Genomic DNA, 26,556 nt, shown 5'->3' with positions numbered 1-26,556 from the left:
ACCCTGAATTTGTCTTTCCTCAGGAACTTGTTCAAGGCCCTGAGGTCCAAAATGGGACGGAGACGCCTTCCCTTCTTGGGCACCAGAAAATATCAGGAATACCCACCCGACCCTCTCTGATAAGGGGTACCTCTTCCACGGCACCCTTCGTTAACGGGACTCAGTTCTTCCTGGAGCTCATATTCTGGTCGGATTGGGGGAAGCAGTGTCTGTCTGGAGGCCTCTTTAGAAAAGGCAAACAAAAACCCAGCTGAATCAACTGCATAGCCCATGCATCAGAGGTTATGTCCTGCAAATGGGGCAACTGCCCTGCCAACCGTCGACCAACCAGTGCATCGGGGGAGGGGAAAATCAAAGTGGCTTAGAGGGCGCAGCTGTCCCTGCCGCTGTTACTTCTTGTTGGCCTCTAGAGGCCACTTGCCCCTTCCCGGGACGCGAGAAGCGCCTCTGCCCCTGCCTGGCTTGCGGGAGCTGCGCCTTCCTGCCATAGGGTACGTACCGTGTATAGCCTCTGCCGCTGGAGGCAAGACTGAAGGGAGGCTTGGTTGGCTGTGCCGCTAGGCCCAATGATATAGCAGCCAACTTGGATTCCTTAGATTTCTCCAAGGATTTGTCCGCTTTCTGACTGAAAAGCATGTCTCCTTCAAAGGGCATGTTCAGCAGCCTGTTCTGAACATTTGGAGGGAAGCCAGAAGTTTTCAGTTAGGCTTGACATCTCATTACTACTGTTGAACCCATTGCTCTGCTAACGCAGTGCGCTACATCCAGGACGTTTGCAATGACTGTTTGGCTGCCTCCTTCCCATCCTCCACCAGCTGTAAAAATCCGTCCCACAGGGCACCCTCAGGGACGTATTGAGCAGCATGTTCAACAGCCATCCATAAGCCAAAGGAGTACTTGGCGAATACACATGTTTGTGGCTTTGAGCGCCATGCTGACAGAGGTGAACACCTTTCTGGCCAATGCATCTGTTTTCTTTCCCTCTCTGTTTGTAGGCAGAATGGAAGTGGATGTCACTGGTCTTGTGGCAATAGTGGCAAGCCTGTATAACCAACCTTTCTGGGGAAGGCTGTGTGGCGAGGAAAGGAGGGTCTCCTTTAGCCGACCTAAACTTCCCTGTAAATTTGCCATTCACAGGGGGAATAGTACAAGGTTGGGGACATAAGGAGGCTAAAGGGTCTGCAATGGCTGGGTTGAATGGCATGTTATGCTCAACTGTAGGACCCTCATCCAAAATGTCAGTGAGCTCATACCCCTGAAGAGGTGAGTCTTCAACCCAAGGACGTCAACAACCCTGTGAACCAGATCCCTGAACTTGATATTAGCATAGGCATATGGCTAGTTTTGTAACTCAAGGTCTGGGGAAGTATCCAGACCACTGGCGTCTTTTAGACCCTGAGCTAGGGCCAATAAATCTGCCTGGTTCTTGAAAATAAAAGTCGACGCTGCCGGCTCCCGTTTAAACGCAGTCGACTGGCTCATCAATGCCAAATATGGATTGCATCGAGTCGAAGAAACCTGATCTCAAGCACAAATGAACCGCTGCCGACTGTTGGCGCAGAGGGCTTGAGAATAGGTTTAGAAGCTGGAGCTTTCGATGCCCAAGGTTCTTTAGCCACCGAGGGACACTCGGATGACCGATGGGAGTTGTGGCCCTCCGGCGACTTATGCCTGGTAGGCATGACGCCCAAAGGCGTTTTCAACATCGACAGTGTTGACTGAGTGGCTGGCAGCACCGAGAGTCGCTTTTGCCACCAAAGCTCTAGGGTCGTGGGCTGGAGCCACACCTACAGCAGCTTGTTGCCTAAACATTTTAAACATGGACGTTTTAAAGCTTTCCCACTCTTCCTGAATGGTCGGCCCTGCCAAGGGCTTAACTCATTCCAACGACAAGCTAGACTTGTGTCGATGGCGGTGGTGCCGCTTCTTCCACGAGGAAGACGACGAGGAATGGCTCCTGGAGTGGGACCGTTTTAGTCTTCTTGCAATGTCGTTCCTTCCCCTTGTCAGGGGTGGGCTCCTCAGTCTCGGCCTCAGAGGACCAGATGAGGGACCTAACCAGAGATTTGGCGGCCGGTCGGCCCAAAGCCAGTTTCCCAGTGCTCTCACATAGGGATTTCGGCTGCATCTTTGCACACAACGCACAGGCCTATGTGTCGGGACCAACTCCTAGGAACCACAGACACATCGTGGGTGTCGGTAACAGACGTTTTGGCCTTGCAATCGCAGCAGCGCTTCAAGCCCAAAACCCTTAGACGGCATTATGTCAAGGTTCTCTGAAAAAAAACGTACAACTAGGTAAAAAAAAAAGTCAATTAAACTCCAGTCGTGTTCCCGATGTAGCGTGCAAGTGCGTGAAAAGAAAAAAAAGAACTGGAGCATGGGGCGTAGTGACGTGATATATATATATATGATACATTACTCACCGTAATCGTATTTCTGATGCTTGTACCAGCTTAGATTCACATGCTGTGCATAGGCCGACATCTAGTGGAAGCTGCGGAGTATTAGTTTTTTTTTATCTCGAAAAGGGACGTTGACAGGGCGTGCCAGTTATACTATGCCTAGTGTGACATCCACTGTACCCATGATCCCTCCCATGTCAGGATCCCTCAGATGGTTATTTTTCTGACATGAGGTAGCATGAGGTGTAGCGTGAGCATATTTGTATCCAAGTAGATACTTTTCAGACAAGCTCATAAGCATCCATGCGCCTGCTCTCCGAGGGGAGGAAGGGTGGGTCGCATGTGAATCCAAGCAGATACAAGCATCAGAAATACGATTACAGTGAGCAATGTAACCCTTCTGAGGCTTGTGGAATCTGCTTAGATCACATGCTGTGTATAGATTAGCGAGCAGTGGAAGGCGGCAGTGGGATGTGAGAAGGTTCATGAGCGAATAAATGTCTTAGAACCGCTTGTCCCACTTGTGAATTTGTCTTGGAATGGGTGTCAATGCAGTAGTTCTGAGTGAAAGTATGTACAGAGCTCCAAGTAACTGCCTTGCAAATACTGTCTAAGGGGACATTTGCAATGAAAGCCAGAGTGGCTCCAGTACCTCTTGTGGAGTGAGCCCTGGGCGTAAAAGGCAGTGTTTTATCTGATAGGGAATAGCACAGTTGGATACATCTGATTATCCACCTAGAGATGGCATTTTTAGAAATGCGGTCACCTTCTCTGCCTAGCGCAATGGAGACAAACAATTGATCTGTTTTTCTTAGCAGTCTGGTCTTGTCTACATAGTAGAGGACCGCTCTCCTCACATCTAGTGTGTGGAGTTTTACCTCAGCTGAGCAGTTGGGTTCCTGGAAGAAAGCCGGTAGCTCAATTGACTGGTTTACATGAAATTTGGAGATGAATTCAGGTGATAACCTAGGGTGAGTACGTAAAACCAGCTTGTCTTTGTGTACAACAAAGAAAGGATCCTGCACTGACAATGCTTGGATTTCACTAACCCTTCTTATGGAAGTGATAGCTACTGAGAAGGCAGATTTATAAGTCAGGCGTTTGAGACTAGACTTGTGCATAGGCCCGAAAGGGGGTCCCATGAGCTTAGCGAGTACCACATTGAGGTCCAAATCTGGCGGCGGGTTAGAAATTGGAGGGTGGAGTCTCTTTACCCCTTACATAAATGCTTTGATGACCGCTACTTTCCACCACGAGACCTTATTATGAGAGGTCGTGTAGGCTGATAAAGCCGCCAGGTGGACTTTTAGTGAGTTAAATACTAACCATGCATCTAGCAAATGGAGCACATAAGTTAGAATGTGGGATTGAGTACATTATATGGGGTTCATCTGTTTAGTCTGGCACCAAATTATAAATCTCCTCCATTTGTCAAAGTAACAGTGCCTAGTGCTTGGTTTTCTTGATTCTTTCAAGTTATCCATGCATCTCTGTGGCAGGTTGAGATGTCCGAACTCTGACCTCAGGAGCCATGCTGCCAAGTTTATTGAGCTCAGCTGCGGGTGCACGGTTAGTCCCTTGTGCTGGGTGAGTAGGTTGTACTGGCACGGGAGTTTGAGGGGAATCGCACATAGCCAGTTTGCGCAGATGTGGATACCATGGTTGTCTGGCCCACATAGGAGCAACTAGGATAAGCGTCATCGGTTCCTTGTGTATCTTGTTCACCACCTTCCTCATGAGAGGTGTTGGGGGGGGGGGGAGCATAAGCAAATTTCCCTGACCAGTTCATCCATAGGGCATTCCCCTTGGAGCCTGGCTGGGGGAACATGGACGCGAAGTCTGGGCACTGACTGTTTTTGCATGTGGCGAATAAGTCTATAGTTGGGAAACCCCATTGAGTGAAGAGGTATTGTACGACTCCTTCGTGTAGACGCCACTCGTTTTCCTCTGGTAGGGGATCTCTGCTCAACGAGTCTGCTAGAGAGTTGAGTTCCCCTGGAACATGTTGTGACCACAGGAACATCTTCCGTTTGAGTGCCTATCTTCAAATTTGCTGTGGAAGTCTGGACAGATTTGGAGAATGTGTACCCCCCTGTTTGTTGATCTAACACATCGCTGTAGTGCTGTCTGTTCGGATCTGCACAGATAGGTTTGTTAAATGGGGTTGGAATGCCTGAAAGGCTTTGAATACTGCCAGAAGTTCCAGCAGATTGATGTGGTTCTGAGCTACAGTGTGAGACCACAGACCCTAAGCTGTGTGTTGAAGGTAGTGAGCCCCCCCCCCCCACGCTGCCAGTGAGGCTTCTGTCATTACAACCGCCTGTACCTCTGGATCGTAGAAAGGTTTCCCCTTCGTTAGATTTTCTCTTGTCCACCAGCGAAGATTTCTTACAAGTGTTGGCGAAAGGACCACTAGATCGGCCCACTGACCACTTGCCTGAGACCACTGTTTTGCCAACCACTCCTGCATGGGTCGCATGCATAGGCGCGCGTGAGGAACCAGGTAAATGCAAGATGCCATCATGCCTATTAAATGCATAGCTTTGCGCACCCTTATCTGGCGGGAGGCCTGATAATGCGGTATTTGCAGTAACACATTTTTTACTCTTTCCTCTGATGGAAAGACCAACCCATCCTCTGTGTTAAGATAGCTCGTAGGAACTGTTTTGAAGTGCTTGGCACTAGGCTTGACATTTTCTCGTTGATGGTGGAGAAGCCCAATTGAAAGAGGAGGTTGATTGTTCTCTGAATGTTTTGTCTGCAAATCAGGGATGATTCCCCTGTCCAGGTAAGGGTACACTGGGATTGCCTCCCTGCGCAGGTGCGCTGCCACCACCGCCAGTACCTTTGTGAATACCCTTGGAGCAGATGCTATTCCGAAGGGCAGCACTTTGAATTGGTAGTGCTGGTTCGCCATCTTGAAACGTAAGAATCTTCTGTGCACTGGGAACATTGAAATATGAAAATAGGCATCTTTCATATCCAGTGTTGCCATGTAATCCCCTTTTTTAGTAGGTGGATTACCTCTTGTAGCGTAGTCATGCAGAACTTTTGTGGCTTGACATTTGTTTGCAGGGCGCAAATCTAATACTGGGCGCATTGTTCGATCTTTCTTTGGCACAAGGAAGTAGGTTGAATAAATACCCATGTTCACCTGGTTGGCCGGGACAACCTCAATAGCGTCCTTTGGAATGGGTCTTTTGTCGTGGTAGGTGGTTCTGGGGTTGCTGGAGGAGCTCTATGCAGTATCCGCCTGTTACAGTGGACAGTACCCATCTGTCTGTGGTGATTCCCTCCCATGCGTGGGTGAAGCTGGAAATGCGCCCTCCTACTGGAGAGGCATGGGAGGGCACCTGAAGCGGATAGTCACTGCTTTTGAGGTGGAGTGCCACCTCGGGAGGAGTTGGCTCTACCGCGTCCACGGGACCTGCGCGCTCCTCTTGGGTAATACTGGAAGGACTGACCCGGATCGTTTCCCCAGGCAGTATATTGGGTTTGGCTAGAAGTGGAACCCCTCTGAGAATTTTGGCTGCGTAAGCAACGAAAGTTCCTGTTTCATCTCTGGCCAGTAGGTTTATTGGTGATTTGGCCCAGAGACCTGAGAGTCTCATTCTTCTTTGGACATTTTGAAGGCGTCTTCGACAGCCTTGCCAAAGAGCACATTGGGCTCAACGGGCATGTTGATAAGGGTAGCTTGCGTCTCTGGTTTAAAACCGGATTGGCGCAACCAAGCGTGACGCTTGATAATAGTGCACCCCGCTATTATTCTGCCTGTGTTGTCCGCGGCGTCAAGATTGGTTTTTAATAAGCACCCTGACACTGCCCTGCCTTCTGCTACGACCTGGGCAAGCTGAGAGTTAAGTGGTTCGGGGGCCGATGACAGGAAGGCAGAGACCTTATCCCATTTGTGGCAGTTGAACTGGCCAACAGGGTAGAATTGTTAGCAATCCTAGTCTGGAATGCTGCAGAGGAGGCGACCTTTCTTCCCATCGTGTAAAGTCTCTTGCTTTCCTTGTCAGGCGGGGCCTCAGAGGAAGCTAGGGGAGTACCAGCCCTTTTTCTAGTTGTTGTAACAACCAATGAATCAGGCTTTAATTGCCCTCTGATATACAATGGGTCAGAAGGGGCAGGTCTAAACAGTTTCTCTATACAGGGTTTACTGACCGCGGAAGATTAGGGGTCTCCAGCGATGGCTGTATTTTTCCGCTGAATGGACTTGAGTGGGATAAAATGCGTAACAGCTTTCTTAACCCCAAGGATTTCTTCTACAAATTCCTTATCTTGTTGTACCCCCCGAGTTTCTATATGAAAATGCTCTGCCGCCTTGACTGACACTGCATTTAGAAGGGGTTGGTGGTCAATAGGTGAGTCTATGACCGGGGGATCTTGATCAACAGGTGAGTCTATGGGATACATATTTGCCTCTCGGTTAACCTCAGGGTCTTCATCATCCCCATAATAAGGGTCTGCTGCATCATCCCCGTAATAAGGGTCTGCTGCCTCTTGAATAGAGTGGTCTTCCTTGTCGGAGTCCAGGTCATAGAGATCAATGACTGTGCTCTGCACTGGAATCTCGATGCAAGCTCTCTTAGCAAGGGGTTCAGCAGTTTGAGCAGGGATCTGCGACCCAGAGGGAGCTGTAGTGGGGGGAGTGGAATGGTAACTCTGAAAATATGCAGGGTACTTTTCATAAAAGTTTGCCATGAAGGGCATCCTCCTCATGACCCTGTCTATATCCTGGGCCGACCATTGTGCCGAACTAGGGATGACCAATGGCTGGGAAGGGAGCCCTAAATCTTCAGCTGTTGGAGGAAGTAATACAGGTTCTTTTGGTCTAGCCTCCTGAGATTTTTCTTTATGTGGGGTGGCCCTAGCCTCCTCAGATCTCTCCTTATGAGGGGGTTTATCCCTATGAGGGGTCTCTTAGGACTTTTTCTTGGGCTCTTTCTCCCTACTTTGGTTCTCTGGAGCATGTTTCTCAGACTGCTTGGGCCTAGTACCCGACTTGACGCAGAACATCGAATTTCGGGTGCGGTCTGAACCGGAGCCTTGTCTGCGGACGATCGGCCCTCAGAGTTTTTCACGCAACGTCTGTACCGTCCTTTGATGGTCGGGACCTGTCATGCGGCGATCTTGAACGATAGTGCCCAGAGGACAGTTTCCACAGACCTTTCCCTGGACGTCTTGCGCTGCGGTCCACTCAACAAGTGTGTCGAGTCTCTGCCTCGGGTTGTGTGCTTAGTGGTGGATGAAGTGATGGCGCTTCCGGTGCCGGGTGTTGTCCCCATAACAAGGCCACCGGCCTGTTTTCCGCGGTCAGGGGCCTGCGCTTAGGTAGCAGAAGCCTCCCCATCACCTTCGCCGTCAGAAACAGCGGCGTTGCTGCCATCACTGAAAGCACCTTCTACTTCCATGGCCTGGAGTTGCCTGGCGTAGCGGGCCCAGCGTTTGGTAGATCAGTCCTTTAAAGTCTTGGGCTTGAAGATCCTACACGCTCGACAAGAACCTTCGACGTGGTCTCTCGGGAGACACAGGTTACAGACTAGGTGTTTATCAACCCAGGGAAATTTCCTTTTTTCATTTGGGGCAGAATTTAAAGGGGGTCTTGTCCATAAAAAATAGATGTGGCAGCTAGGCGAATGTAGTGCAAGAAAAGGGGGAGACACATTCTATAATGATCTCCCCCATCTCTCCCTACTGATTGGGCCGAAGCCCGTAGCGGCCTTCCAAAGCTGAAACGGATCCGTCGCTGAAGTCTTTCGATGGTGGTTTTCCTGTCCTTCACCGGCGTCTATGTCGATAGTCAGTGAGGAACTATCTGTAATTAGGTAAACGTAAAATGCTATCAGCCGAAAGTAGAACTCTGCTATAAGCGTCCGTCTAGCAGGCCGGAAAAAACAATCTGAGGGACCTCGACGCGCGAGGGATCATGGGTACAGTAGATGTCACACTAGGGATAGTATTACTGGCACGCCCGGTCGATGTCCGTTTGAGTTTAGAACACAACTGTAATACTCTGCAGCTTCCACTAGATGTCAGCCTATGCACAGCATGTGATCTAAGCAGATTCCACAAGCCTCAGAAATGTATTTTCTCTCTCTCTCTGACTCTCTCTCTGACTCTCTCTGACTCTCTCTCTGACTCTCTCTCTCTGACTCTCTCTCTCTGACTCTCTCTCTGCCGATGATCGAGAGCAAGACGGATCGAAGGCCAAGTCAATGTCCACTACGCACCCTGTCGAAAAGTTTCTGACCAGCACAGCTGGATGATGGATATCAAGATAAGGAACCTGCGGGAGATATCAATTCATTGAAACAGACACTATAACCCAACCCTCTAAAACAGGGCACAGAATATGCAGACTTTATAATGAACGGGGCATATTGGGTCAAAAGACAGGAGCGCACCGGCAAGATCAGCAGCAATGGCAATGAAGCAGTCTTTTAAAAAGGTAGATAGTGGGGTCTTACTATTCACTAGGCACCTTTAAGGAAGAGCACTGGGACAGAACCACTTCAAATAGTTTCCATGCTTGCTCTTGTGACTCGACACAGCATGACTCTTTTCTTCCATTTGAGTCAGTGTCGAGTTGGTTTCAAGAACGATTGAGACAATGGCATCCAATGGTTTGAGTCACATCAAGGCAGGCAGATCTACGGCTTCTTCTGGATTGTGTTGGTGCTATGATAGATCAGGACTATGGCTTCAGTGGGTCACATCAAGACAGGCGAATTAATGCCTTCCACTGGGTCGACTCGGCATCAAGACAGTTCAAAGACGGATCGAAAAGCAGTGAGTGACAAAGTTGCTTAGAAGAGCTTGAAAAGCGATTCAACACGGTTTGAGCTGAATTGAAAAGAAGATCGAAGTGGGCAAAAAGGTGTTAATAGCTGGTTCTCAAATTCTGATTGCTGGAGGACCACCAACCAGGATCTCCAGGTTTTTTGTTCTGTGCTTCCCAGACAGCAATGGGTTTAGACAGCAGCATTTGCAGGGTATGTCACCTCAAGTGAGCAGGTTCCAGGGTACCAGCGGTCTCAGCTTGCAGCAGGCATTTTCCAGCCCAAAGTCATCCCAAATATTCCTCTGGAATGATTGAGGTTTAAGGCCTGCCCTTTTCTTGGATGTCTTTGCTTTCACCTCTATGGAAGAGTAAGTTGGAGCAGACTGTCCATCCAAAAAATTTCCAGTTGAAATCCGTTTCAATAGCCGAAAGATAATTCAACAGAAGGAGTGGTTGGACCCACTTTGCTACAGCAGATTTGTTCCCTTCAAGTCTTCAATTCCTGGATGCTGTTTTAGAGTCCTATGCCTGGTGATATCAGTGCCAACATGCTTTGTCAGCAGGAGGCGAGATTGGTGGAACCCCTGACCTGTTGGAAAGTACTCTCCTTCGCCCCCTTCTCTTCTCGGCCTACATCGAAGAGCCCATGTTAAATACCAGCCTGGTGTGAGCTTTCCCATTATCCTGACAGGGAAAATATTTTTTATTTTACTAGACAATAGAACACACTACTAGTGTGCAAGAAACATTTTGAAAGCCCTCAGGCCTGGAGAAGCTCAATACAAACCGATCTGGCAAATGGAGGAACGTAGCATGTTTTAGGCACAATGCAAATGCCTTGCACACAACCAAATTGTGAGGAGTTCTCTCTTTACCCGAATCTGGATTAGGGAAGAACATTGATGAGAAAGTCCATTGTGCAGAAAGGAAGGCGGAGTCCTCAGAACCAGCTAAGAAAGCTAGCCCACCTCAATGTTCAGTTCCCCTTTTAAGTGAGCATTAGGTAGAATTGTCATTTCTGTGCCAATTCCCTTTAACCTTAGAGACCCCCAGCTCTTTTGTTGGACTCAGGGCTTTTTAACTTTAACTCCTGAGTGAGTGAGACTTTTTTCTCATTCCCTCATGTGTTTTTCTGATGAGGATTCTTATCTTTCTTACTGTTTAATGGCGTCTAGTAAACTCCATAGGCATCTGTTTTTTTTTGCATTGTGGGACTGAAAAGTCCCTTGGACTTCTCTTAATGTTTAACTACATTTTCTTGGGTAAACTACTGTTCCCAAGAATAGTAAAATGGCTCCTGTCTTACTTACCTTTTTCTTTTGTGGGTCCAGCACACACTACCCTATGTGGAGTGCTGGGGGGTTACATAGTAACTCCTTTATTCCACTTCTCATGTAACATTAGGTTACATTAACTAAATTGAATGGCAGGGGGCAGTGGTTTCTTTTTTACTACCGTGTGCCATGTTATCTGCAGGCTGATTTCTCAGCTGCAGTACAGCATCCAAGGTTGACCGTTTGCTCAAAATAGCCCCCCCATCATCTTTTTTCACCATTTCTTGTTAGTTAGTTCCTTCTGGGCTTTTACTCTGTTTGAATCTGGTTTGAGTCCGTTGTACATTTTGCCTTTAGCGGGTTTCCGCTCTGAATCCCCCACAGACTCCAGTGTGCGTGTGTGGAAAGGCATGAAGTGAGGGAGGGTCCCTGAAACTTCCCTGTCCTTTGTTTCAGGGTGTGCCCGAGTGAAACCAGTTCTGACTGGACAGCTGGCTGTCCACGGCGACAGACACTTTGCTGGGTATTGACAGCCTAGGGCTGTGAATGAATGGGAACTTGCTTAGAAGGTGAGGTTTTTGGGATTAGAGGCAGAGTCGACCACTGGAGGACAACATCCGACGAAGATGTGAAGAGACACCAGGAGCACCCTCCTGGACAGCAAAGTGCCCGGTGAAGCCCTGCAGCTCTGCTGACCCCATTTTCGTTTCGACTGGGAAAACCTGTACAGCATGACTTCCTCCCTTGGGCTGGTTGGACCAACTAGCCTTGAGACAAGCTTCAGTTTTGCGCAACCCCTGACTTGCTATGATTTCCCCAGGCTGCAGAATCCCAATGCCCAGGGACCCCTGACCATCATTGAGGGCATTGTCTTCAGAAGTGCGAATCCGACCAACACTTCGTGGGCATTCAGAGGACCCTACAGAAGCAGGAAATCTATCTAGAGTCCCCACTCCAGAGTCCAGGACCAAGGGATCAAGTAACTTCTAACCGTCGTTCTTTTCGCACTGAGAAAAATGTGTCAAAACCACAAAAGGCAGCTGAATCAAGGAGAATCCACTGTTGCCGGAGAAGCTTGTCAGACGTCCGCCTTTCGTATCCACGAGCAAGGACCAGGAACTAGGGTTTGCTACACTGCAACAATAAGGCATCCAGCTGGAACAAATTCTTCATTTCACAGTTACTGTGGGGTTTGGGGCACATCTACCTTTTGCCAATTGTGGTGCTTCCTAGCTGGGGGGAGGGAGGGAGTACTATTTTACCCTCTTGAGTTGATCTCAACTCACTTGCACTGGCCTTCCAGCTTGTGCTTCTTCAAGGTGGCTCCTCTGGAGCGTCTGATTTTCTATTTGAACTACTGACTTTTGAAAAACATTCTCTAAGAGAGCATCAGAACTTTGAACTAGCCCATTGACTTTGGCTGTCCCTAAAGGCCCCCTTCTGAACCTATTGGCTTTGGCAGTGCATGTTTCCTTACAGGTTTTAATAGTTTAACAGTAGTATTGCTGGGATAAAAGACTGCCTACATCCCTCTGGGAGAATCTAACTGTTTTTATAAGTACAAAGAACGTTCTGATCTAACTATACATTTTCCCTCCTTATAACTCAACATTGCAATGGTGATCACAAATAAGTGTTATTACTGACCTCAAATGACGTCACTCAATGTGCTCGAATATGCATAACATATGAAAAGTTACTCACCTGCTTTATTGCTCTTGTTGAAATTGAATCCTAACTTTGGGATTAATGTTACTATTAGTTGCTGCTTTTTAAAGATTGTCTAATAATCCTTGTATAAATAAATATTTATACTACAACTTTAAGTGTGTGTTTACTTGGATACCTGTATTTACTGATTTCATTGTACAGCTCTACAGTTCACATTACCCCTCTTAAGATGAGCCTGGCTGCTCAGTCACTTTACCAACTTGTGTAGTGAAGGCCTATATTAAAAGGTGGGTTTACCTCATACCAAGAGATAGGTCTTAAGTCCCACACCAGTTGGACTCTACAAATTCTTACCCAACTTTGAGTCATCACTGGGAAGACAGACATACCATGTGCAATGTCCATCACTGATCTGTGGAGTTAGGGCAGACTTGGGCCCTCCTTGTTTGTTCAGATAGAATGAGCATACTGGCCCCTGTAATGTTAAATGTTAAAGTTATTTGTACCGCACACTGTCACCAACAGAGTTGGTCCCCATGCGCTCTGGCGGACCTGCAAATGAGAAGGTGGGATGGGTTTATAGGTGAAGCAGGAGTAGGATAGTGAGAGGAGTGGTGTTCTGTTGGCAGCTTCAACTTGGTATACACCAGGTGCTGAGCTTCGGTGAGAGTATTGGATCGATGTCAGTCCTCGTGTGTTGTTGGTGTTGCTTATGTGTTGTTGCGGTGTTGTGAAGTGCGTGCGGGTTGTTGTGAAAGAGATGGTTGTGTGAGATTTTGAGTGACATAAGTCTGCAGAAATGCTGAGTTTTTTGTTAGTCGGTTGTATGAAGGTTAACAGAAGTTCAGAAATCTGTCCAAGTGTGGCACTCGCCAATCCTCCCAATTTTATCCAGGTGGGCAAATGGGCTACGCCTGGCAGGGTTTTGGTTTGTGTGGGGCGCTCCCTGTGCTGCTCTAACGCGCTTTGTAAGTGTTATGATTGCTTCTCGCCGTTCTATTCTAGCCAGCTCTGTAGGAGTTCTAATGCCGATGGATTGATTAATGTGGGTTGTGTGGCTATTCTCCTCCTTGGGTGCTGGGCTGGTGTGGCGGACTCCTCTCTAATTTCTATCTAAATGTGTCTGCCTTGAGCTTCAGAATATTGATACAACAATCCATGACTTGGGGAAACCCATGAATCTTGTACATGGTCCTTGCCTACTGTTGACTTCCCAACACGTAAGGGAGAGTATTGAGGTGGGTCTCCCTCTGTTTTTTATGGTAGAAAAGCAGTGAAGTTGGCAACAACAAAAAAATAAGCGAAATTGCCATTCAGCAAAATAATGTGAGGAATGCTCATAGATCCACGTCATCTAGAACAGCTCCACCAGGACGGACCAAATGAATGCTGAAAGGACCCCAGCCACATTTTCCTTCTTTGCAATTGCAAAAAAGCAACAACTGAAAAAAAGTAAGATCTACTGTATTTATCGTTAGCAAATTATGAATTCCAGCATGTCAACATATATGCAGTGCATTGGGTTTGCATATAAATGCTGTTCCATACCATGTTCTAGTCTCGTTATCTCCCCTTTGCCCCCTGGGAACATTTCCAATACATTTAGAGGAAAGGGGACAGGATGTAGGAGTACCATAACTAATTAATACTTTTTTTCTTTTTTAAATAAATCGCTGTACATGTTGAGTACAGCTCATCTGGGAACATATCAGTAATACATGAGTTGGGGGAGCCTGTTTGTATAGTTTTACTTCGCAAACATGTTAATCAAGCCAACACTGTGTGCCTTTTGAAGCATCTCATCGATGCTGGTTTCCAGTCATTCTATTGAAAAAGTTTCCATCCAAACTTTTTCTATCGAAAGTTTTGCAACAAATTTTCTTCCATTGAATGTATGTGTGTGGGATAAAGGGTTAATTTTGTTTGAGATGAGGTTCTAAAGGTAAAAAAAAAGGGGTTTGGGGATAACCCCCACAAAAGAATCACTAAAAATGCATTCAACAGAAAACAATTTGTTACAAAACTTTTGATGCATTTTCATTTAATTGTAAAGTTTTTGATGGAAAGACCATAAACCATGGATGCCTGCGATGGGACTCCTTGAAATGGCACCAACAGTTCAGTTTATAGTTACAGGCACTAGAAATGACATGAGCAGTGACCTAATGTCAATGAGGGGCAAAACAAGGGATTAGAACCCTTATGATCGTTGACTATTTCTCCATCGTGAACAAAATCCTGTTACAGGCGGACATGATTTGTAAGCAGGCCCCATCACAAAACTGGAATGATACATAAGAATAATGATAAGCAGAAAAATGATGTTGAGATAAAATATAGAATCAGTTCATATTCTCCAAGCTTAATAAAAAAAATGTACTGCCTTGCATAGTTTGTGGCTTTAGTTGTGCATGATAATGAGCCAATTGGGTACAAGGGGAACTGTCAATATGAAGTTGGCACAGTTCTTGACATCAATCCCAAAACCAAATGTAGAAAGGTTTAAGTTATTAACCTGTAACTGTTGCTCCAGCATGGGTCTGGTTTGGATTCACATGCTCATGAAGTTTCTCTTTCACTTTAAAACTGTATTTCTCCTCTAAACCAATCACTGTCCTCTGTCATACAGTAATCTCCCTAAGCTCCACCGCTGGTAGTCATCTTCAGATTTGGTAAGCACGTAAAGTGGCAGTATGAAACAAGAAGAGCCACAGAGGGGAAGGAGGGAGGGCTTGCATGTGAATCCATGCCAGACCCATGCTGGAGAACTATAGTTACAGGTAAGTAACTTAAACCTTCTCCAGTATGGTGTCTGGCATGGATACACATGCTTATGAATAACGATTACACAGCAGTACATATACACAACCATGAGAGGTGGCAAGGATCAACAGAAGCAATGACACTCACCTCTGGAATAGACTCACCTCAAACAGGTTGCGTAGCACTGCTTGGCCGACTCGGGATTCCTCCCTGGAATCTCTGTCAATGCATTAGAACCTTGTGAAGGTGTGCATGGACCTCCACGTAGCAGCCCTGCATATGTCGAGCAGGGGCACACCAGAGCGAAATACTGTTGTTGCTGCGATGGCTCTGGTGAAGTGGGCTCTTGGCCGGCCTGAAAGGGGTCTGTTAGCCAGTCGATGACAGTGCATGATGCAGCCGGAGAGACACCTGAAGATGGAAGTCTTCGATAAGGCCTTTCCTTGATTCACAGGTCCAAAATTGATGAACAGTTGAGTAGTCGTCCGAAAAATCTTAGTGCGTGCCGCGTAAAACTTCAAGGCATGAGCAACATCCCGCCAATACAAGGCCCTTTTACGGGTGACGATGGATTCGGGAAGAAGACGGGTAACACCAAATGCTCGTTGAGGTGAACTCCAATGGTACCTTCGGCATAAAGGTGGGGTGTGTACGCAGTACCACATTCGAAGAGTGGAAGGACAAGTATGGCTGTTTGCACGACAGGGCCTGGCCCTCCCTGACCCGCCTGGCCGAGATGATCACCACGAGGAACGCGGTCTTCCACGATAGAAACTTGAGCAAGCCTGCTGCATTGGCTCAATGGGCGCCCCCCATGAGCTTAGTCAAGACTACATTGAGCTCCCAAGCCGGGGTAGGAGCCTTCACCAGCGGAAAAGTCCTGAAGAGACCCTTGAGGAACTCCGTGACGAGTCTGTGCAACCAGAGAGAAGGCCTAGCCGGTGCCCTGGTAGAACGGGAAATGGTGGCCAGATGCACCTTGATTGAGGCATGAGCCAGTCCAGCCTCGGCCAAGGAAAGCAGGTATGGTAGGAGCTGGGGGGATGTGACACGCAGAGGGTTAATCTTCTGAGTCGGGCACCACTGAGAAATGCTTCCATTTATGACCGTAGCAAGTCAACGTTGAAGAGGCCCTGACCTTGGTGAGGAGGTCCTTACACTCTGCAGGTAAAACAATGTCCAAACTGTAGGGCTGTAGGAGCCAGACCCGGAGATTCAGCTATGCTGGGTCGTGGTGCAGAATCGCTCCTCCCTCTCTGGACAGGAGGTCGGGAAGTAGTGGCAGCTTCATGGATGGAACCACCGACAGACGTAGCAGATCTGGATACCAAATTTGCCACTGCCGCGCCTGAGCGACTAGTATCATCTTGCAGTGACACTGTCGGAGTGTGCTGATCACTCGTAGCAGAAACAGAAACAGAGGAAAACCGTATAGAAACAGTCCTTCCCACGGGAACGAGAATGCATCCCCCATGCTTTGTCGCTGTGGGAACCTGCTGGTGAAATTCTGACACTTGGAATTCGTCACTGTCGAGAAGAGATCCATCTTGGGTTGACCTCATTCGAGGAACAGAAGATCCACCTGGTACTGGTAAAGCTCCCACTGGTGGCAAGAACTCAGGTCCCTGCTGAGCGAGTCTGCGATGGTGTTCTTAGTGCCAGCCAGGTGAAATGGGACGAGGAACATGTCCTGACGAATGGTCCAGTGCCACAGATCCTGGGCCCTCTGTAGAGTGCTGGAGGGCGTGTCCCCCCTTGTTTCCTGTTGAAGAACATGGTGGTGGTGTTGTCCGTGAAGTTCCTAACCACCTTGCCCCTCATCAATGGCAGGAAAGACATTAGGGCCCAGAAGATGGCCCGCAGCACCAGGACGTGAAGGGTCTTTTCTTCTGGTAGCCAGAGTCCTCTGGCGTGCAACTGTCCGGTTTACGTTCCCCAACCTTCCAAGGAAGCATCCATGGTGACTGTCTACGGGTAAGGAGGGACTTGGAACGGAGCCCCCTGCGCAAGATGAGAGCGTACCCGCCACCACCATCGCTCGTTGGAACTCCTCATTGGAGGGGGATTTTGTCCGTCCAGGATCACGAGACTTGCAGTCATCTTGCATCCAGAAACCCCTGGAGAGGCCTCATCTGTAGTCTGCAAAGGCAGACAAGGTTAATGCCGGAAGACATCATGCCCAACAGTGACTTGACCGCCCACACCGTAGCCGACTGTGCTGACGGCAGGCGCTGCACCTTCCCTAGGATGGCTACCACCCCCTTTTCTGATGGAGCCGCCAGGCACGCCACTGTGTCGAGTTGTGCCCCCAGAAACAGAGTGTTCTGCAATGGCTCCAAGCAGGACTTTGGAAAATGTATGGAGAATCCCAGATCCATCAGCAGACACATGGTCCTTGCCGTGCGCTGGCTTGCCAGAGCATGGGAGTGGGACCGAATCAACCAATCGTCCAGGTATGGGTAAACGTGGATGCCCTCGAGACGAAGATGCGCTGCCACCAGAGCCAAATACTTTCTGTAGATCCTCAGGCCAAAGGGAAGTGCCTTGAACAGATAGTGCCGTCCCTGGACTACGAACTGCAGGAACTTGCAGTGCTTCCGATGGATGAGGATGTGGAGGTACGCATCCTCCAGGTCCAGTGACACCAGGAAGTCGCCTTCCTCAAGTTGGCAGAGCATGTGCTGCAACGTGATCATCCTGAACTTCAGATATTTGTTGAGGCTTAGCAGGTACGGGATCGGCCTCCACCGTCCCGTCTTCTTTCGGACCAGAAAGTATCTGGAGTACACTCAGGAGCCCTGTAGGTGCTGGGAAACTAGTTCTATTGCCCCCTTTTTTAGCATGGCTTGGACCTCCTGCAGCAGCTGCGCCACAGGCTCCTCTTGACGAGCTACAGGAGGGTGGTGGGGGATACAGGGAGACCTGCGTTGGAACTTCAAGGTGTGCCCTTGTTCGAAAGCGTCCAGCACACATCAGCCAGTGGCGATTGTCTTCCACGCTCTGACGAACTTAATCGCTGGCGTCCCACTGGGGTGCACAAGTGGGGGCTTGAGTCCACGGCCGGTTCAGAACTGCTTAGGCATCGGGGCCGTGCGGCGCTGGCGTATGCCTGGGAGTGGCCTCTATATGCCCCCTGCATCATGGAACGGAACAGCTGCTGCTAAGGGGTGGTGTATCCCTTGGAGGATCTGCTAGATGTTCTCCTTGAGGAACGAAAGGACGACCGACGTTGCTTCAGGGTGCCCAGCAAACGTGCCATCTCTGTGTCAGTCTTTAGTTGAAGAGACTCGTCGACCGCCTTGCCAAAAAAGTTCTCTCCGTCAAATGGAATGTCCAACACCTTAGACTGAACATCCCGCGTGAAGGTGGTGGCTTTCAACCATCCCTGCTGACTAAGAGACACTCAGTTTCCCATCCCATAAGTTTCCCATCTGACGAAAACCAGTGTCTGCCGTGTCCACCGCCACTGTGATGGCCTGGTCCGAGGCTACTTCCCCCTCCTGGAACAACTCAAGAGCTTCTGCCTTCTTGTCATCAGGTAGGAAGTCAAGAATCGAGCCCAGTTTATACCAGTTCTCCAAGTCATAGCGTGACAAAATAGCCAGAGCACTAGCAGCTTTAATGGTAATGGCAGCCGTATAGATAATCCTCTTCCCCATTGCATCCAGTTTCTTCCCCTCCTGGTACGGGGGGTACCATGGATGAGGATGACGGATTTGCTGAGCCTTTCCTGGCCACGGCCATGACCACAGAGTCAGGTGAAGTCTGGGACCTCAGGCACTTGGGGGCCGAGTCCAGAACACTCTATTTCTTCTCAAGCCTGTCTCGCTTGGGTGGGATTTGGATTCTTCAACAACGCCAGGCCTTCATCTCAGATATCATCCAACAAAGGAACGGATATGATGGTCCTTGGACTTCTCACCACTGATAAAGGAACCCTTTCTTTTTCGTCTCCTCCGGTACCAGCTGAAAAGGTTTGGAGGCCCTGGGCATCATCGAATGGAAGGAGCTGACCTCATCCAGTGGTGAAGCCCAGTGCAGGTAATCAGCGCCTGCTGGCTCTCCGTGCACTGGCACAAAGTCATCGGCGTCGGTGTCTAGAGCCGTAGCCATCTCCGTGCCCATGGCAGGATCTCCTGTGGGGTCAAAGACAGAGGCATAGGGGGTATCGGGTGGCGCCTTGGATCAGCAGAGTCCTTCGACTTGTGTTTGTGCTTAGAGGGACTTCCGAGAACCGGTCTTGGAGGACTTCCAGATAGAGCAGACCTGGCTTGGGCGGCAGCCTTTGCTAAATTTCTGTTACCAGCGTGTGCAGCATGGTCAGAATGTCCAACGAATGTCCAACGAAACGTCCCTGGGTTGAGGTGTAGAAAGGATGAGAGGTGGAGGCTTTGGGCTGTTACGCCTCTGCAGGAAAGGTAGGCGATAGGGTTCACTCCGTGGCAACCCACTTTCCAACAAGGGTCCTTGGCCCCCTTTGTGGTCTGAATTGTAGCCCTTGGGTAAGTCATTACCCTTATTGGAGCTAATATGAATGCGCCTGGCACACTTCATTCAGCTTCTAGATCCGTACCCCTCCTAGGGGTCGTCATTCTTACTCACCCCATGTTCCTTGAGTCTTTTGGGGGGAAAGGGGCTGCTGTCCCCTTTCCGGAGGGCTTCGCTGCAGCCTTGGCAGTAACCTCCCACCATGCCGGCAAGGACACGCGTGGTGTAGTAGCCGCTGTGATTGGAGTTCGTCGGCAAGGTCGTCGAGGGGGCCGTCTACGTGGCAACAGCTGTCGTGGTCGAGGTGGTCGTCGATGATGGTGTTGTCTTGGCTGGTTGAGACGTTGATGGTGGTAGAGAAGGGCCCACCTTGGATTTCTCCTTCGTCGCCTTATCCACTGATGTTAAGTGGAGTTTCGAAAGGGTGAAGGATTTTCCAAAGTGCGTGACTCCAGTTGGTAGGCTCACAGTGGATCTGGTAGGTGATGGCGACCTCGCCCCTCCTGAGCTGAGGCCCGCAACAGCGGTGAACCTAGTGGGATCCGTAGCCTGCAGCCTTGCCTTCTTTTGGACCCCCATCATGCAGGGCGTCCTCAAAGGACCTCAACCTCTTATCCGAGGGAGTTTTTCGTGGGACTGGCCTGCCCTGGGGGGAAGCTTGACCATGCCCAGAGGCCGAGTCAGAGGCCTTACCCAATTTTAACCAATGCCGCCAGCCTGCTGTAGCTTGCCTTTTTGGTCTTATTGAAAAAACCACAGCAGACTTTGCATCCCTCCTCATCATGGTCCGGATGTAGGCAGTAAAAACAATTGCGGTGTCGACCCTCTGTGAAAACATTTCTTAGTCCACATTTCGCGCAGAGCTTGAAGAAGCATCTCTTCTCCTCGGTCATGGTGAAAAGGTGCGAAGTAGGCCCAAGCCTGGGCCTTCCAATGAAGATCCTTGATGAAGCTTGATCTTCAACAGCGGGTGCCGGCAGTCGACCTCTGGTTGAACGATAAATTCAAAAATCAGTCAAAAACATTTAGAAAAAAAAGCTTAGAGAGTACTAAGAGAACTACCAACACTGAAGCGGGCAGTAACAATCAGAAGATGGTCACGAGAGGTGGAGCTTAGAGAGAAGACTATCATTGGTTGGGGGGCAGTATGACCCAGAGGATAGTGACTGGCTTAGAGAACTACAGTTTGAAAGTAAAAGTGAAACTGTTTTTTCTTTTACCGAAGATTTGCAGCCTGACGGGCAATATTCACAAGCATGTGAATCCATGCCAGACCCCATGCTGGAGAATGAAGAGGACACAACTCAACGGTAAAACCTATTGGAGAATGTGTGAGTTCCAGATTGGTCGGCCTAGGATTTGCAGCCACAAGCGGTTATTTTCAGAAGTCAAATCGCTGAAGATACACACTAAACTTACCCTTTATGACAGTTAGCACAGTGTGAGGATGATCCAGTGAGATGGCTAATCCCAGGGCTTTGGCAAATTTCTTCTCATGCAACAGGTTGGACAGCTCTTGTTGTCTGTAAAACAATGGGAAACCGTCAGCAACAGAACGTACACACTGCTGTCGTTTGAATCACAGACAGAGGATATTTGCTGGTTCAGGAGAGCTGCTGCAATGTTTTATGACAGATGGTGGTTTCAAACCAGTTTGGTAATGTTACATCATAACTAACCCCCAACCCTGTCAGTATATCTTGCAACCGTCCAGCTGCACACAAAGAACACTCACTGATTTCTGTGATACACAGCCGCCTGACTTCCCGGTGCCACCAGGTTATTACGGCAGGCAGCGGAAACGGTAAATCCCCATTCCCGTGTGTAGGACTCCACGGGAATGGGGACGTTGAAGCACTGGCACCATTCTCACCAGTGCCGGTGCTTCAGTTCCAACCATGCCAGGTCAGGCCTGCCGGGGATCCGTGTCCCTACCAGCAATGTAGTATGGTGGTCTAGAAAGGGTGCCAGTACGTTACTACCGGCGTCCTTATTTCTGAACCACCATTCTTATAATGAGGGCCTGTGAATATAGTCTGTGGTGAAAAATAGTACAATAGTTGGTAGAACACGTCCACTGCCACCAGCCATAACTAGAGAGTTGTCTATGTGACTAACAAGTCACAGGAGTGGGGAGACGGGGGATACTACCCATCTCCTTGGCACTCTGCATAAGGTGGTATGTGCCAATCTCCGCGTATAAAGTTCTAGGAAGAATACAAAGTATCCCTCTATTCTTAAGAACAGTAGTAAGGGTAAAGAAAGAATCTCAAAGGAGAACCCAAAGGGCTCCCAACAACACTGCCCAAAAGGAGCTGTGTGATGCAAAGGTCAAACACAGATGCCTCAAAAGAAGACTCCATAGTAAAGGTAAAACACAGAACAGAGTTCCAAAAGACAGAGCACATAAGAATGAATGAGTGGAAAAAAGGCTCTACTCATTCAGGATACAAGGAAAAAGGTCCAGAAGTCCAGCAAAACAAGCAACAAAATGATAAATCTCTCCAACAATGATTTCCAGATGCCTTAATGACTTTTTTTCCCGATTACATGACAAGACGGTTAAACTGGTCTTTTCTTGCTCTGCACTTCTGCCAGGTATATCACACAATCACCTTGTCACTATGGGCGCTTGGTGATTTCTTAAATATGCAGCTTTTGTTTCACACTGGCTTTCTTTGTTTTATGGGGCTCTGAAATGCAGAGGAGTAATCTTCTGAGCCCGGCAACACACAGAGAAACACTTCTACTTATGGCTGTAGCACATCAACGTTGAAGAGGCTCTGGCCTTGGCCAGGATGTCCTTACATTCTGCTGTTAAAGAATAATGTCAAAATACTAGGGGTGCAGGAGGCAGGCCCTGAGGTTCAGAGATGCCGGGTCATGGTGTAGAATCTCTCCTCCCTCTCCGGCAATAAGATCGGAAGTAGTAGTAGCCTGATGGACAGAGCCACCAACAGACATAGCCTGTCTGTATACCAGATTTGTCGCACCCATGCGTATCATTCAGTAGTGACACAGAATATGTTGATCATTCGCAGCAGGAGTGCGAATGGAGGTAAAGCGTATAGGAAGAGGCCCTCCCACGGGAACAAGAAAGCATCCCCCATGCTCCTCAGCTGCGGAAACCTGCTAGCGTACCTCCTTCATGGAATAGAAGATCCACTTGGTCCTAGCAAAGCTCCCACACATGGCAAGAACTTAGTTCCCTGCTGAGTGGGTCTACAATGGTGTTCTTGGTGCCCACTAGATGAAAAGGGATGAGAAACAAGTCCTGACGAATGGCCCAGTGCCACAGATCCTGGGCCTCCCTGCAGAGCCAGAAAGTGCTACCGCCCAGCTTCCGGATATAGAACATGGCATAGAACATGGTGGTGGTATTGTCTGTGAAGACACTCCCCACCTTGCCCTTCAGTGACGGCAGGACTTGAATCCAGAAGACAGCATGAAGGTCCAGTACATTGATGTGAAGGGTCTTTTCTTCTGGTAGCCAGCGGGCTCTGGCGAGCAACTGGCCGGTGTGGGCTCCCCAACCTTCCAGAGAAGCATCCATGGCGACCGTCTCCTGGTAAGGAGGGACGTGGAATGGAGCCCCTTGTGTGAGATGAGGGTGCATGCCCCGCCACTAACACCCTTCAGAACTCCTCGTTGAGGGCTATCTTGTCCATCCATGATTCCGAGACTTGCAGCCACCCTGCATCCAGAAACTCCTGGAGAGGCCTCATCTGTAGTCTGCAGAGGCAGACCAGGTGGATGCAGGAGGCCATCAAGCCCGGCAGCGACTTGACGGCTCACACCGTAGCCGACCGCACCAACGACAGGTGCTGCACCTTGCCTAGGGTGGCTATCACCCTCTCTTCCGAGGGAGACGCCAGACAAGTTACTGTGTTGAGTCAGTCTCCTTGAAACAGAGCGTTGTGTGATGGCTCCAAGCAGGACTTCAGATAATTAATGGAAAATACCAGATGCACGGTCCTCGCCGCGTGCTGGCTTGCCAGTGCCTGGGAGCGGGATATGAAGAGCCAATCGCCCAGATAAGGGTAGACGTGGATGCCCTCAAGGCGAAGATGCGCCGCCACCAGAGCCAAGCACTTAGTAAAGACCCTTGGGGTAGATTTCAGGCCGAAAGGGGACCGCCTTGAACTGATAGTGCAATCCCTGGACCACGAACCGCAGCAACTTGCAGTGTTTCTGGTGGATGGGAATGTGAAGTAGGCATCCCCCTGATCCAGCGACACCAGGAAGTAGCCTTCCTCCAGTTGGCCTAGCATGTGCTGCAATGTGAACATCTTGAATTTCTGGGACTTCAAGTACTTGTTGAAGCGTCTCAGGTCCAGGATTTGCCTCCACCCTCCTGACTTCTTTCGGACCAGAAATTATCTGGAGTAGACTCCAGAGCTCCAGAGGCACTGGGGGACGGATTCTATCGCTCCCTTCTTTAACATGGTGTTGACTTCCTGCAACATCTGTGCCACGTGTTGTTCTTGTCAAGCCAAAATGGGAATAAGTGGTCATCTGTGTTGGAACTCCAAGATGTACCCTTGTTTGAGCGCATTCAGCACCCATCTGTCGGTGGTGATGGAATTCCATGCGCTGACCAACCTCGCCAGTTGGCCTCCCAATGGGGTACACAAGTGGCAACCTGAGTCCACAGCCATTTCAGGCATGTTTCGGGCTCGGGGCCCTGCCCTGCAGGCGACACAGACGCTGTCCTCCGCTGCTGTAAGCGTGTGAGTAACCTCTGTAGGCCTCTTTAGTCATGGAGCAGGAAGGCTGGTGATAAGGGGTGGTATATCCCAGGAACAAAAGGACAAGGACTGATGTTGCTGTAGGGTACCCAGCGAACGTGCAGTCTCTGTGTTGGTGTCAGTCTTTATAATTTGCAGAGACTCGTCAACGGTTTTGCCAAAGAGGGTCTTTCCATCAAATGGCATGTCCAACACTTTGGACTGAACTTCCGGTCTGAAGTTGGTGGCTTTGAGCCATCCCTGCTGACAAAGCAAAGCTCTGTTGCACATTTGACGGAACCCTGCGTCCGCGATGCCCACCGCCACTGTAATGGCAATGTCAGAGGCCACATCCCCTTCCAGGAAAAGCGCCAGAGCTTCTACCTTTTTGTCCTCAGGTAAGAAGTCCAAGATAGGGATGAATTTATACCACAGTTCCCAATCATAGCGGGATAAAATGGCCAGGGGTCATTTGCCCCATCGCGTCCAGTTTCTTCCCCTCCTGGTCCAGGGGCACAATGGACAAGGACGACAGGTTTGCCAAACGTTTCCTGGCTGCGGCTGAGACCACAGAGTCGGGTGAAGGTTGGGACCTCAGGCACTTGGGGGCAGAGTCCAGAACTCTGCATTTCTTCTCGAGCCTATCCCCGCTAGGGTGGAGCATTGCTCAGGGTATTCATTAGGGCCAAGCCCTCATGCCAGATATCGTCTAGCAAGGGAACAGACATGTTGGCCTTCCATCTGGACTCCCGTCGTTGGTAAAGGAATCCTTCCTTTTTAGTCTCCTAAGGCACCAGTTGGAAAAGTTCTGATGCCCTGGACATCCTAGTGTGAAAAGAGCCAACCTCATCCGGTGGAGAGGTCCTGTGTAGTTCATCCCTACCCACTGGCTCTCCGCCAGCTGGTATGAAATCCTCGGCTTCGTCTGTCTGTCACTGTATCCATACCTGTGTCCGTGTGTGCTGCCAGATCCCCAGTCGGAGTTAGAGGCAGTGGTGGAGGTGTTGGTTGACACTTTGGATGTGCTGGGTCCTTTGACCTGCCCTTGCACTGGGGTAGGACTCCCAGGAAGCGGACTTGGGGGACTCCTAGATGGAGCAGGGCCCGGTGTGGGAGGCAGTCTCGTTCGAATTTCAGAAACAAGCATGTGCAGCATGGTCAGAATGCCCAAAGACCTGTCCCTCGGCTGAGGCGTGAAAGGAATGGGCGGTGGAGGTTTTGGACTGATGCGCCTCCTCTGGCGAGGTGCGGGACCTGGCTCACCTCATGGAGACCCATCTACAGACATGGGTCCCTGATCCCTTTCATAGTCTGAATAATAGCCTTCGGGCCGATTATCGTCGACCTCCTCCGAGCTTCTATATATCTGCACTGGTTTCACCGGGGCGGCTCTTGGTTCCGTACCCATCGTATGGGTTAGTAGGAGCTTTACCATTTCTCTCAGGAGACTTCCTGGGCGGAGCGGTCTGTGAAGCTGTCCCCCCCATTCCAGGGGTCTTAGTCGGAGCCACAGGAGCTATGGACAACGGAGGAGCGGCCGCCGCCGTGATCGTGCACACTACCTGCATGGCCAGCCCCCCTTTGACGAAGTAGTAGTGGTCATCGACGGGATGGTAACAGGTGCCTTTGTCGAGGTGGTCGTGATCGTCGATGACCAAGTTGTTTTGGCCGGTTGAGCTGCCGATGGGGTGACTGAGGGGGGCAGCGATGGGGCACCTTTAGATTTCTCCTTCGTTGTCTAGTCTGCTGATGGTTAGCAGAGTTTTGAAGGAATCAAGGACTTTCTCTTAGAGGGAGTGCCCCTCAGTGGTAGGCTCACTGTAGAAGTTGTTGGTGACAGCGACCTTGTCCTTCCCGAGCTGGGACCCGCAGCCACGGCGAACCCAGTAGGATCAATGTTGCACAGCCTGGCCTTCTTTTGGACCGCCGAGAGTGGGGCATGCTCAAAGGATCTCAACCTCTTTTCTGAGGGAGTTTGTTTGTGGGAATGGCCAGTCCTGGGGGAAGTATGACCATGAGCGGGAGCAGAGTGAGAGGCCATGCCCGATTTGAGCCAATCTGCCAGCTTGCTGTAGCGATCCTTCTTTGTCTTTTTTGAAAATCCACAGCAGACCTTGCATCCCTCATCATTGTCCGGATGCAGGCAATATAGACATTTATGGTGTCGATCTTGGACGCACACATTCCTCAATCCACATTTCGTGCAGAATTTGTAGAGGCATCTTTTCTCCTCGGTCATGGTGGAAAGGTGCGAAGCAGGCCCAACCCCGAGCCTTCTCGAAACTCAATGGAAGATCTGTGATATAGTAGGATCTTCGCCAGCAGCGGGTCCCCGCTCCCGGTAATCAACCTCTGGTCGAACGATCAGACAGAAATCGGTCAAAACCATTTTCAAAATTTGCAAAAAAAACTTGTAATACGAAAAATAGCTCAGAGAGCAAGAC

The 26,556-nt window shown here is 49.5% G+C and overlaps 1 protein-coding gene across 1 annotated transcript in view; it reads right to left on the bottom strand.

Annotated features, from left to right (window-relative positions):
- The window catches only part of TBL3 (transducin beta like 3), a 412,146-nt gene that overhangs the window by 73,268 nt on the left and 312,322 nt on the right, over positions 1-26,556 (bottom strand). Inside the window, exon 19 of the mRNA XM_069647302.1 lies at positions 20,805-20,908. Within this exon, the coding sequence (XP_069503403.1) occupies positions 20,805-20,908 (104 nt within the window). The remainder of the gene's footprint in view (positions 1-20,804; positions 20,909-26,556) is intronic.

Source organism: Ambystoma mexicanum, chromosome 2q (assembly GCF_040938575.1).
Source record: "Ambystoma mexicanum isolate Mex_15411 chromosome 2q, UKY_AmexF1_1, whole genome shotgun sequence".
NCBI lineage: Eukaryota > Metazoa > Chordata > Amphibia > Caudata > Ambystomatidae > Ambystoma > Ambystoma mexicanum.
This window is presented reverse-complemented; position numbering and strand designations above follow the sequence as displayed.